At 54.6% G+C, this 11,725-nt stretch overlaps 1 protein-coding gene across 1 annotated transcript in view; it reads left to right on the forward strand.

The window, feature by feature from the left end:
• LOC309565586 (embryonic protein UVS.2-like) overlaps positions 1-10,203 on the forward strand; it is a gene marked incomplete at both ends in the record, with an annotated part of 190,164 nt that extends 179,961 nt beyond the window's left edge. Inside the window, one exon of the mRNA XM_082270539.1 lies at positions 10,098-10,203. Within this exon, the coding sequence (XP_082126665.1) occupies positions 10,098-10,203 (106 nt within the window). The remainder of the gene's footprint in view (positions 1-10,097) is intronic.
• Between the last annotated feature and the right edge of the window lie 1,522 nt (positions 10,204-11,725).

Consider the following 11,725-nt stretch of genomic DNA (forward strand, 5'->3'; position numbering starts at 1 on the left):
GCCCTAGAGTGAGGGGTCGTGCTCTACCGCCTCTGCCGGTACAGAGTGAGGGGGTCGAGCTCTCCCGCCTCTGCCGGTACAGAGTGAGGGGGTCGAGCTCTCCCGCCTCTGCCGGTACAGAGTGAGGGGGTCGAGCTCTCCCGTCTCTGCCGGTACCCAGTGACGGGTCGGGCTCTACCGCCTCTGCCGGTACCGAGTGAGGGGTCGGGCTCTACCGCCTCTGCCGGTACCGAGTGAGGGTCGGGGCTCTACCGCCTCTACCGGTACCGAGTGAGGGGTCGGGGCTCTACCACCTCTGCCGGTACTGAGTGAGGGGTCGGGGCTCTACCGCCTCTGCTGGTACCGAGTGAGGGGTCGGGCTCTACCGCCTCTGCCGTTACGGAGTGAGGGGTCGGGCTCTACCGCCTCTGCCGTTACCGAGTGAGGGGGTCGGGCTCTACCGCCTCTGCCGTTACCGAGTGAGGTGGTCGGACTCTACCCCCTCTGCCGTTACCGAGTGAGGTGGTCGGACTCTACCCCCTCTGCCGGAACCGAGTGAGGGGTCGGGGCTCTACCGCCTCTGCCGGGAACCGAGTGAGGGGTCGGGGCTCTACCGCCTCTGCCGGTACCGAGTGAGGGGTCGGGGCTCTACCGCCTCTGCCGGTACCGAGTGAGGGGTCGGGGCTCTACCGCCTCTGCCGGTACCGAGTGAGGGGTCGGGCTCTACCGCCTCTGCCGTTACCGAGTGAGGGGTCGGGCTCTACCGCCTCTGCCGTTACCGAGTGAGGGGGTCAGGCTCTACCGCCTCTGCCGTTACCGAGTGAGGGGGTCGGGCTCTACCGCCTCTGCCGTTACCGAGTGAGGGGGTCGGGCTCTACTGCCTCTGCCGTTAGCGAGTGAGGTGGTCGGACTCTACCCCTCTGCCGGTACCGAGTGAGGGTGTCGGGGTTCTACCGCCTCTGCGGTACCGAGTGAGGGGGTCGGGCTCTACCGCCTCTGCCGGTACCGAGTGAGGGGGTCGGGCTCTACCGCCTCTGCCGGTACCGAGTGAGGGGGTTGGGCCTCTACCGCCTCTGCCGGTACCGAGTTAGGGGGTAGGGGCTCTACCGCGTCTGCCGGTACCGAGTGAGGGGTCGGGCTCTACCGCCTCTGCCGGTACCGAGTGAGGTAGGGCTGTACGATATTGGGAAAAAAAGTACATTGCGATATTCGTTTTTCAACGATATATATCGCGATATTTAACTGGGTGGAATGCAGAAGACACTGACAGTGGTGGTAGGAGGTAGAAGAATCCCCCGGAGTCCCGACTTCTCCCTGCCTAATGCTGTAGAGCGGCTGCTAAGAGTTCTATGCAAGGGGGGATTGCTGAACAAGGTGAGAGAGTTGCAGTCTGCTGTGGATCTGTGTCCCCTTGTTCAGCCAAGATGGCGGTCGGCACAGCTTGCTGAGGGATATGAGTACACTGGGGTCCTTTCTGTGAAGATTAGGAGGTCTGTGTATGGCTTTGGGGGCACCCGGGGGATGGAGGCAAGTCCCGAATGAGTGCGGAGTAAGTAGGCCTTACCAGGAACCACGAGCGCGCGATCGCGCTCCGATCTAGGCAAGGCCGCGGCTTCTGTGCCTGTGTAGGCCTCAACTCTGCGCTCCTCCGAACGGAGTCTTTCCTCCGCAATACCGGGCAGTATTGGTCTCTGGTGCCTCGATGGGTCTCCCCAAGCTGTTTTTTTCTCCCTGAATAGGGGAGATTTAGGAGGATTGGTGAGGATTCTGTACAGCGGTATTGGAGCTCTCACAAGCCGCGTCCGTCCCGCACGTCTTCCGGCCATGCCCCTTGATTAATGCTAAATATCGTGTCTTCGGCGATATGAATCGTTCACGCCCGCAGAACGATAGTCGATATATCGACTATCGTTCAGCCCTAGAGTGAGGGGTCAGGCTCTACCGCCTCTGCTGGTACAGAGTGAGGGGGTCGAGCTCTCCCGCCTCTGCCGGTACAGAGTGAGGGGGTCGAGCTCTCCCGCCTCTGCCGGTACAGAGTGAGGGGGTCAGGCTCTACCGCCTCTGCCGTTACCGAGTGAGGGGGTCGGGCTCTACCGCCTCTGCCGTTACCGAGTGAGGGGGTCGGGCTCTACTGCCTCTGCCGTTAGCGAGTGAGGTGGTCGGACTCTACCCCTCTGCCGGTACCGAGTGAGGGTGTCGGGGTTCTACCGCCTCTGCGGTACCGAGTGAGGGGGTCGGGCTCTACCGCCTCTGCCGGTACCGAGTGAGGGGGTCGGGCTCTACCGCCTCTGCCGGTACCGAGTGAGGGGGTTGGGCCTCTACCGCCTCTGCCGGTACCGAGTTAGGGGGTAGGGGCTCTACCGCGTCTGCCGGTACCGAGTGAGGGGTCGGGCTCTACCGCCTCTGCCGGTACCGAGTGAGGTAGGGCTGTACGATATTGGGAAAAAAAGTACATTGCGATATTCGTTTTTCAACGATATATATCGCGATATTTAACTGGGTGGAATGCAGAAGACACTGACAGTGGTGGTAGGAGGTAGAAGAATCCCCCGGAGTCCCGACTTCTCCCTGCCTAATGCTGTAGAGCGGCTGCTAAGAGTTCTATGCAAGGGGGGATTGCTGAACAAGGTGAGAGAGTTGCAGTCTGCTGTGGATCTGTGTCCCCTTGTTCAGCCAAGATGGCGGTCGGCACAGCTTGCTGAGGGATATGAGTACACTGGGGTCCTTTCTGTGAAGATTAGGAGGTCTGTGTATGGCTTTGGGGGCACCCGGGGGATGGAGGCAAGTCCCGAATGAGTGCGGAGTAAGTAGGCCTTACCAGGAACCACGAGCGCGCGATCGCGCTCCGATCTAGGCAAGGCCGCGGCTTCTGTGCCTGTGTAGGCCTCAACTCTGCGCTCCTCCGAACGGAGTCTTTCCTCCGCAATACCGGGCAGTATTGGTCTCTGGTGCCTCGATGGGTCTCCCCAAGCTGTTTTTTTCTCCCTGAATAGGGGAGATTTAGGAGGATTGGTGAGGATTCTGTACAGCGGTATTGGAGCTCTCACAAGCCGCGTCCGTCCCGCACGTCTTCCGGCCATGCCCCTTGATTAATGCTAAATATCGTGTCTTCGGCGATATGAATCGTTCACGCCCGCAGAACGATAGTCGATATATCGACTATCGTTCAGCCCTAGAGTGAGGGGTCAGGCTCTACCGCCTCTGCTGGTACAGAGTGAGGGGGTCGAGCTCTCCCGCCTCTGCCGGTACAGAGTGAGGGGGTCGAGCTCTCCCGCCTCTGCCGGTACAGAGTGAGGGGGTCGAGCTCTCCCACCTCTGCCGGTACAGAGTGAGGGGGTCGAGCTCTCCCGCCTCTGCCGGTACCCAGTGAGGGGTCAGGCTCTACCGCCTCTGCCGGTACCGAGTGAGGGGTCGGGCTCTACCGCCTCTGCCGGTACCGAGTGAGGGGTCGGGGCTCTACCGCCTCTGCCGGTACCGAGTGAGGGGTCGGGGCTCTACCGCCTCTGCCGGTATCGAGTGAGGGGTCGGGGCTCTACCGCCTCTGCCGGTACCGAGTGAGGGGTCGGGGCTCTACCGCCTCTGCCGGTACCGAGTGAGGGGTCGGGCTCTACCGCCTCTGCCGGTACCGAGTGAGGGGTCGGGCTCTACCGCCTCTGCCGGTACCGAGTGAGGGGTCGGGCTCTACCGCCTCTGCCGGTACCGAGTGAGGCGGTCGGGCCTCTACCGCCTCTGCCGGTACCGAGTGAGGGGTCGGGGCTCTACCGCCTCTGCCAGTACCGAGTGAGGGGTCGGGCTCTACCGCCTCTGCCGGTTCCGAGTGAGGTAGGGCTGACCGATATTGGGAAAAAAAGTACATTACGATATTCGTTTTTCAACGATATAAATCACAATATTTAACTGGGTGGAATGCAGAAGATACTGACAGTGGTGGTAGAAGAATCCCCCGGAATCCAGACTTCTCCCTGCCTAATGCTGTAGAGCGGCTGCTAAGAGTTCTATGCAAGGGGGGATTGCTGAACAAGGTGAGAGGGTTGCAGTCTGCTGTGGATCTGTGTCCCCCTGTGCAGCCAACATGGCGGTCGGCACAGCTTGCTGAGGGATATGAGTACACTGGGGTCCTTTCTGTGAAGATTAGGAGGTCTGTGTATGGCTTTGGGGGCACCCGGGGGATGGAGGCAAGTCCCGAATGAGTGCGGAGTAAGTAGGCCTTACCTGGAACCACGAGCGCGCGATCACGCTCCGATCTAGGCAAGGCCGCGGCTTCTGTGCCTGTGTAGGCCTCAACTCTGCGCTCCTCAGAACGGAGTCTTTCCTCCGCAATACCGGGCAGTATTGGTCTCTGGTGCCTCGATGGGTCTCCCCAAGCTGTTTTTTCTCCCTGCATAGGGGAGATTTAGGAGGATTGCTAAGGATTCTGTACGGCGGTATCGGAGCTCTCACAAGCCGCGTCCGTCCCGCACGTCTTCCGGCCATGCCCCTTGCCTAATGCTAAATATCGTGTCTTCGGCGATATGAATATCGCCCACGCCCGCAGAACGATAGTCGATATCATATCGACTATCGTTCAGCCCTATAGTGAGGGGTCGGGCTCTCCCGCCTCTGCTGGTACAGAGTGAGGGGGTCGAGCTCTACCGCCTCTGCCGGTACCGAGTGAAGGGACGGGCTCTACCGCCTCTGCCGGTACCGCGTGAGGGGTCGGGGCTCCACCGCCTCTGCCGGTACCGAGTGAGGGTGAGGGGCTTTACCGCCTCTGCCGGTACCGAGTGAGGGGTCGGGGCTCTACCGCCTCTGCCGGTACCGAGTGAGGGGTCGGGCTCTACCGCCTCTGCCGGTACCGAGTGAGGGGTCAGGCTCTACCGCCTGTGCCTGTACCGAGTGAGGGGTCGGGCTCTACCGCCTCTGCCGGTACCGAGTGAGGGGGTCGGGCTCTACTGCCTCTGCCGGTACCGAGTGGGGGGTCAGGCTCTACCGCCTCTGCCGGTACCGAGTGAGGGGGTCGGGCTCTACCGTCTCTGCCGGTACCGAGTGAGGGGATCGGGGCTCTACCGCCTCTACCGGTACCGAGTGAGGGGATCGGGGCTCTACCGCCTCTGCCGGTACCGAGTGAGGGGTCGGGCTCTACCGCCTCTGCCGGTACTGAGTGAGGTAGGGCTGCACGATATTGGGAAAAAAAGTACATTGCGATATTCGTTTTTCAACGATATATATCGCGATATTTAACTGGGTGGAATGCAGAAGACACTGACAGTGGTGGTAGGAGGTAGAAGAATCCCCCGGAGTCCCGACTTCTCCCTGCCTAATGCTGTAGAGCGGCTGCTAAGAGTTCTATGCAAGGGGGGATTGCTGAACAAGGTGAGAGTGTTGCAGTCTGCTGTGGATCTGTGTCCCCCTGTGCAAGCCAAGATGGCGGTCGGCAAAGCTTGCTGAGGGATATGAGTACACTGGGGTCCTTTTTGTGAAGATTAGGAGGTCTGTGTATGGCTTTGGGGGCATCCGGGGGATGGAGGCAAGTCCCGAATGAGTGCGGAGTAAGTAGGCCTTACCGGGAACCACGAGCGCGCGATCGCGCTCCGATCTAGGCAAGGCCGCGGCTTCTGTGCCTGTGTAGGCCTCAACTCTGCGCTCCTCAGAACGGAGTCTTTCCTCCACAATACCAGGCAGTATTGGTCTCTGGTGCCTCGATGGGTCTCCCCAAGTTGTTTTTTCTCTCTGAATAGGGGAGATTTAGGAGGATTGCTGAGGATTCTGTACGGCGGTATCGGAGCTCTCACAAGCCGCGTCCGTCCCGCACGTCTTCCGGCCAGGCCCCTTGCCTAATGCTAAATATCGTGTCTTCGGCGATATGAATCGTTCACGCCCGCAGAACGATCGTCGATATCATATCGACTATCGTTCAGCCCTAGAGTGAGGGGTCGTGCTCTACCGCCTCTGCTGGTACAGAGTGAGGGGGTCGAGCTCTCCCGCCTCTGCCGGTACAGAGTAAGGGGGTCGAGCTCTCCCGCCTCTGCCGGTACAGAGTGAGGGGGTCGAGCTCTCCCGCCTCTGCCGGTACCCAGTGAGGGGTCGGGCTCTACCGCCTCTGCCGGTACCGAGTGAGGGGTCGGGCTCTACCGCCTCTGCCGGTACCGAGTGAGGGGTCGGGGCTCTACCGCCTCTGCCGGTACCGAGTGAGGGGTCGGGCTCTACCGCCTCTGCCGTTACCGAGTGAGGGGTCGGGCTCTACCGCCTCTGCCGTTACCGAGTGAGGGGTCGGGCTCTACCGCCTCTGCTGTTACCGAGTGAGGTGGTCGGACTCTACCCCCTCTGCCGGTACCGAGTGAGGGGGTCGGGGGGTTCTACCGCTTCTGCGGTACCGAGTGAGGGGGTCGGGCTCTACCGCCTCTGCCGGTACAGAGTGAGGGGGTCGGGCTCTACCGCCTCTGCCGGTACCGAGTGAGGGGTCGGGGCTCTACCGCCTCTGCCGGTACCGAGTGAGGGGTCGGGGCTCTACCGCCTCTGCCGGTACCGAGTGAGGGGTCGGGGCTCTACCGCCTCTGCCGGTACCGAGTGAGGGGTCGGGGCTCTACCGCCTCTGCCGTTACCGAGTGAGGGGACGGGCTCTACCGCCTCTGCCGTTACCGAGTGAGGGGTCGGGCTCTACCGCCTCTGCCGTTACCGAGTGAGGGGGTCGGGCTCTACCGCCTCTGCCGTTACCGAGTGAGGGGGTCGGGCTCTACCGCCTCTGCCGGTTCCGAGTGAGGTAGGGCTGCACGATATTGGGAAAAAAAGTACATTGCGATATTCGTTTTTCAACGATATATATCGCAATATTTAACTAGGTGGAATGCAGAAGATACTGACAGTGGTGGTAGAAGAATCCCCCGGAATCCAGACTTCTCCCTGCCTAATGCTGTAGAGCGGCTGCTAAGAGTTCTATGCAAGGGGGGATTGCTGAACAAGGTGAGAGGGTTGCAGTCTGCTGTGGATCTGTGTCCCCCTGTGCAGCCAACATGGCGGTCGGCACAGCTTGCTGAGGGATATGAGTACACTGGGGTCCTTTCTGTGAAGATTAGGAGGTCTGTGTATGGCTTTGGGGGCACCCGGGGGATGGAGGCAAGTCCCGAATGAGTGCGGAGTAAGTAGGCCTTACCTGGAACCACGAGCGCGCGATCACGCTCCGATCTAGGCAAGGCCGCGGCTTCTGTGCCTGTGTAGGCCTCAACTCTGCGCTCCTCAGAACGGAGTCTTTCCTCCGCAATACCGGGCAGTATTGGTCTCTGGTGCCTCGATGGGTCTCCCCAAGCTGTTTTTTCTCCCTGCATAGGGGAGATTTAGGAGGATTGCTAAGGATTCTGTACGGCGGTATCGGAGCTCTCACAAGCCGCGTCCGTCCCGCACGTCTTCCGGCCATGCCCCTTGCCTAATGCTAAATATCGTGTCTTCGGCGATATGAATATCGCCCACGCCCGCGGAACGATAGTCGATATCATATCGACTATCGTTCAGCCCTAGAGTGAGGGGTCGGGCTCTCCCGCCTCTGCTGGTACAGAGTGAGGGGGTCGAGCTCTACCGCCTCTGCCGGTACCGAGTGAAGGGACGGGCTCTACCGCCTCTGCCGGTACCGAGTGAGGGGGTCGGGGCTCTACCGCCTCTGCCGGTACCGAGTGAGGGGGTCGGGGCTCTACCGCCTCTGCCGGTACCGAGTGAGGGGTCGGGGCTCTACCGCCTCTGCCGGTACCGAGTGAGGGGTCGGGGATCTACCGCCTCTCCCGGTACCGAGTGAGGGGGTCGGGCTCTACCGCCTTTGTCGGTACAGAGTTGGTGGAGATTTCCCTCCCCTGAATTATACGGCTGTTGGCGTAATTCTTCCTGTCCTGAAGATCTATTTACTAATTTTGTTTCAATAATTTTTTATTGAAGGTCTTCAGGATTGCTATAGAATAATAATGAATTCAAGAACATCGACAACAATTCACATGACCAAAGCTAGGATCACCTGCGGATCCAGATCTATCGACTATAAAAGCGTTAATTTTACCATAGACTCAATCAGTTATTCACATCGGTATCTATAGATTTCCTACAGCTCTTGGGGAGGGGGGGGGGGGGTGGGACACAGTGGTTAGACCAGTGGGAGCAATAAGTAAGTGTGGGCTCTTAGTAGTCAGTTCACTAAGTAGCCGGCTCTCAGTAGTCCTCTAGGGTCTTGAGGTTGAGTGAGCTGTTTGGTTGGTGTATGTATCCAAAGCCAACACTCTTTTTATAAAAACATTTACCGTACGAATGTGTCAAACATTCACACAGCCACCACAAAAAAAAAAAAAATCAAATTTTGTCTAATATGAGTATCTTCTATGATTGTCACCACCACCTAGTGCCCATAATGTAATATGTTCCTGATTTATGGTATTTCAGGAAGATAACGCATTATGGCCACTAGCTGGCACTTGCGACCATCATTAATAATCATGCAACTTTTTTTTTTTTCTTTTGTGTCAGTTGTACAAATGTTTGTCACATTCGCACAGCAATTTTTTTTTTTTTTTGTTTCATAAATGGACCCCCAAGTGTAAAGATGGGGATAGAGCAGAAGAAAGGGACAAAACAATGTGGTAAAGGAAGGGTATACTGCTGGGTCCCCAGAAGGCCGGAAATATAATTGGGACTATTTTACTCTTTTTACTTAGTGTCATTTTGTACGAAAGTTTCAGTTAATTATTTAATTTACCAGAATTAAAGAAATGCTAATATTTAAAAAAAAATGTATCTTTAATTTGTTGGTACTGAACATAATAAACAAAGAATACATAAAAAAACACTACATTTCATTTATGGTTCCCATGGATATGAGATGATCAGAGTGTGATCTGGCAGATAAGGACACAGTAATTATAGCGATGCCTTCCTTAGAAACAAAGAAAGGAAAGAGATTATAAAATACAACAGCATTTCTTCCAGATCTGTGCAGCAATCCAGCGTGAGACAGACAGCGGGGCTCAGAAGCGAGCGTGTGTAAAGCCGGCCATAGAGGGTTCGAATCTCGGCTGGTTCAGCAGAGACCAGCCGAAATTTGAACCATGTATGGGCAGGCTGATTGTACCTAAGTTGAGTGATCAACTTTGGTACAAACAGTCTGTGAGCTATTAAGCCACTAGCAGTAATCACTGTGTGGGGATGGCTCCCCCTACTGGGAGGACACAATTACTTTGTGGAAGGGATTCCCCCATCAACACGTGATTGCGGGAAAGAGAATTGCTACATTTATCACCGGCTTAAGCCATCCTGCAGTGTATAGATCTTGTGAAGGAAAATGATAGATATGCAAACGAAAATCAATCAAGACCACGAAAAAATAAATATATATATATATATATATCCAGACCCAGTAATTTCATCCAAAGATAAATTGATTCAGTTACGATATCTACATAACACATATGTTACTCCCAAAAGGCTTTTCTTGAAGCTGCTTGCTATGGGGGCACTCAAACATGCTCGTTTCTGAGCCCTGCTCTCTGTGTCCATAAGACACAGTAAGTGTGCCTCAGCCCTGCCCCCGTTCCCTCCTCACTGGCTGTGATTGGCAGCAGCCGAAGCCAATGAGAAACGAGAGACATGGGTGAGCCTCGGCTTTTGTGCACATCACTGAATTGAGATCAGGCTTAGGTAAGTAATGGGGGGCTGACTGGGAACCTGCGAACTGAATGCACATAGAATGCATGAAGATAAAAAAACCTACAGCCTTGAAAACCACTTTAAGAGGTGAGTAATAATTGATAATGAAATGATTGTGGAAGCAGGAGAGAGTGAGCCAGAGCGCCAGCGGGCGACCCAAGAAGAGGAGGATCGGGTCTGTTTTGTGCAAAACCAAGCGGCTTGTGATGGGGGTGCCCAGAGTGCCAGCAGGGGACCATTAAACAGAACAGGTATATATAACGTTATTTAAAACAAAAAACTGATTTTATAAACCTTTTAATGATACTGAATGTGACTACATTTGTGAATTTGGCTGTTGCCTTTATTGAGAAGCCCTGGTTTCTAACTGTAACCTCAGACGTGCGTTACCAAAAAGCAGCCTGAGAGCCACCCTGCGGATGGATGGAAAGCATGGAATTTGTGACTTTTATTGTATTTTTTAGTGACCTTTCTGTAAACGTAATAACCATTACTGCTGATAAGCTTAGGCCCATTCTGACCAGTTATTACGAACACAAGACCATGGATGGATCAGGGCTGGCTCGGTAAAGAAAGTTTGTAACGACATGGGTAGCTGGTCAGTTTCCACTGTCAGGGAGGCCTCGTATTCTTCCGGTGACCTCTATTATCCAGGTCCTCTAACTTTCTCTGTAGTTCAATGAGCTGGCGAGAATACAGGAGAGAGTCTTCTTGAATGTCCCTGATGTCTTCATAATGGTGACTCACTTTCTCTTCCACCTCCAGGGGTGGTCTGCTACCCCTCTGAGCTAAACAAGGCAGATCACTGTTCTGACAGGGGAGAAGAGGGAGATCTTGTGTTCCTGCTAAGCAGGAACATGGATCTCTCTCTTCCCCCAGTCAGACCATCCCCCACACAGCAAGCACCCCATTTAACCCTTTGATTGCCCCTGATGTTAACCCTTCCCTGCCAGTGTCATTAGTACAGTACCAGTGCATATTTTTAGCACTGATCACTGAAATAATGTCACTTGTTCCTAAAAAATTGTCAAAGGTGTCAGGTATCCGATTTGTCCGCCGCTATGTCGCAGTCCCGGTAAAAATCGCTAATCCGAAATAAAAACTCCATATAAATATCCTATAGTTTGTAAACACAATATCTTTTTCGCAAACCAATCAATATACGCTTATTGGGATTTTATTTGTTTTACCAAAAATATGTAGCAGAATACATGTTGGCCTAAATTGATGAAGAAATTCGATTTTTTTTTCCATTTTTTTATTGGATATGTTTTGTAGCAGAAATTAAAAAATATTGTTTTTTTTTTTTTTTCAGAATTGTCACTCATTTTTTGTTTATAGCACAAAAAAAACACAGAGGTGATTAAATACCACCAAAAGAAAGCTCTGTTTGTGGGGAAAAAAAGACAGAAATTTTAGTTGGGTACAGCATTGCACGACCGCACAATTGTCAGTTAAAGTAACGCCGTGCCGTATTGCAAAAAATGGCCTGGTCATTAAGGGGGTAAAACCATCTGGGGCTGAAGTGGTTAAAGAGGAACTTCAAAGCCTGCCTGCTCACTGATTGTGGCATTAAAGCAGAGCTCCACCCAAAAGTGGATCTTCCACTTATCTGTCTCCTCTCCCCCTCCGGTGCCATGTTTGGCACCTTTTGGGGGGGGGAGTGGGTACCTGTTTTTACCTGTCCCCACTTCCGTCGGAGCTTGCCACGGCGAGGTACATCAGAAGTTTGGCCCCCTCCTCCTCCTTCCTCTGCTGCCGGGCCAGTAAGCGAGTACAGCGGACACCGGAGCTTGATTTGGCTGCTCAGCATGCACCCAAGTGTTTCCATGTGTGAAGGTAACCTGAAGGAATACATTTTTTTTTTTTTTTTTTGTCATTGGGGTCAGCACCTCATTTATTCGCTCAGCAGATGCGCTTTTGCCGAGCATTAAGATAGCCAAACACTCCCCTTTCTAGAAGAGCACCCAAAAAGCTTGGGTCGCCATAAAGCCCCTTTCATTTTTAAAAGCCCCAGATAGTCCTAAAAGCACCTCTGTCTATTAAAAAAAAAAAAAATCATCAAGCCTTCAAAACCTTATTCAAATACAGT

This window comes from Pelophylax lessonae (genome assembly GCF_965119305.1).
Source record: "Pelophylax lessonae genome assembly, chromosome: 10".
NCBI lineage: Eukaryota > Metazoa > Chordata > Amphibia > Anura > Ranidae > Pelophylax > Pelophylax lessonae.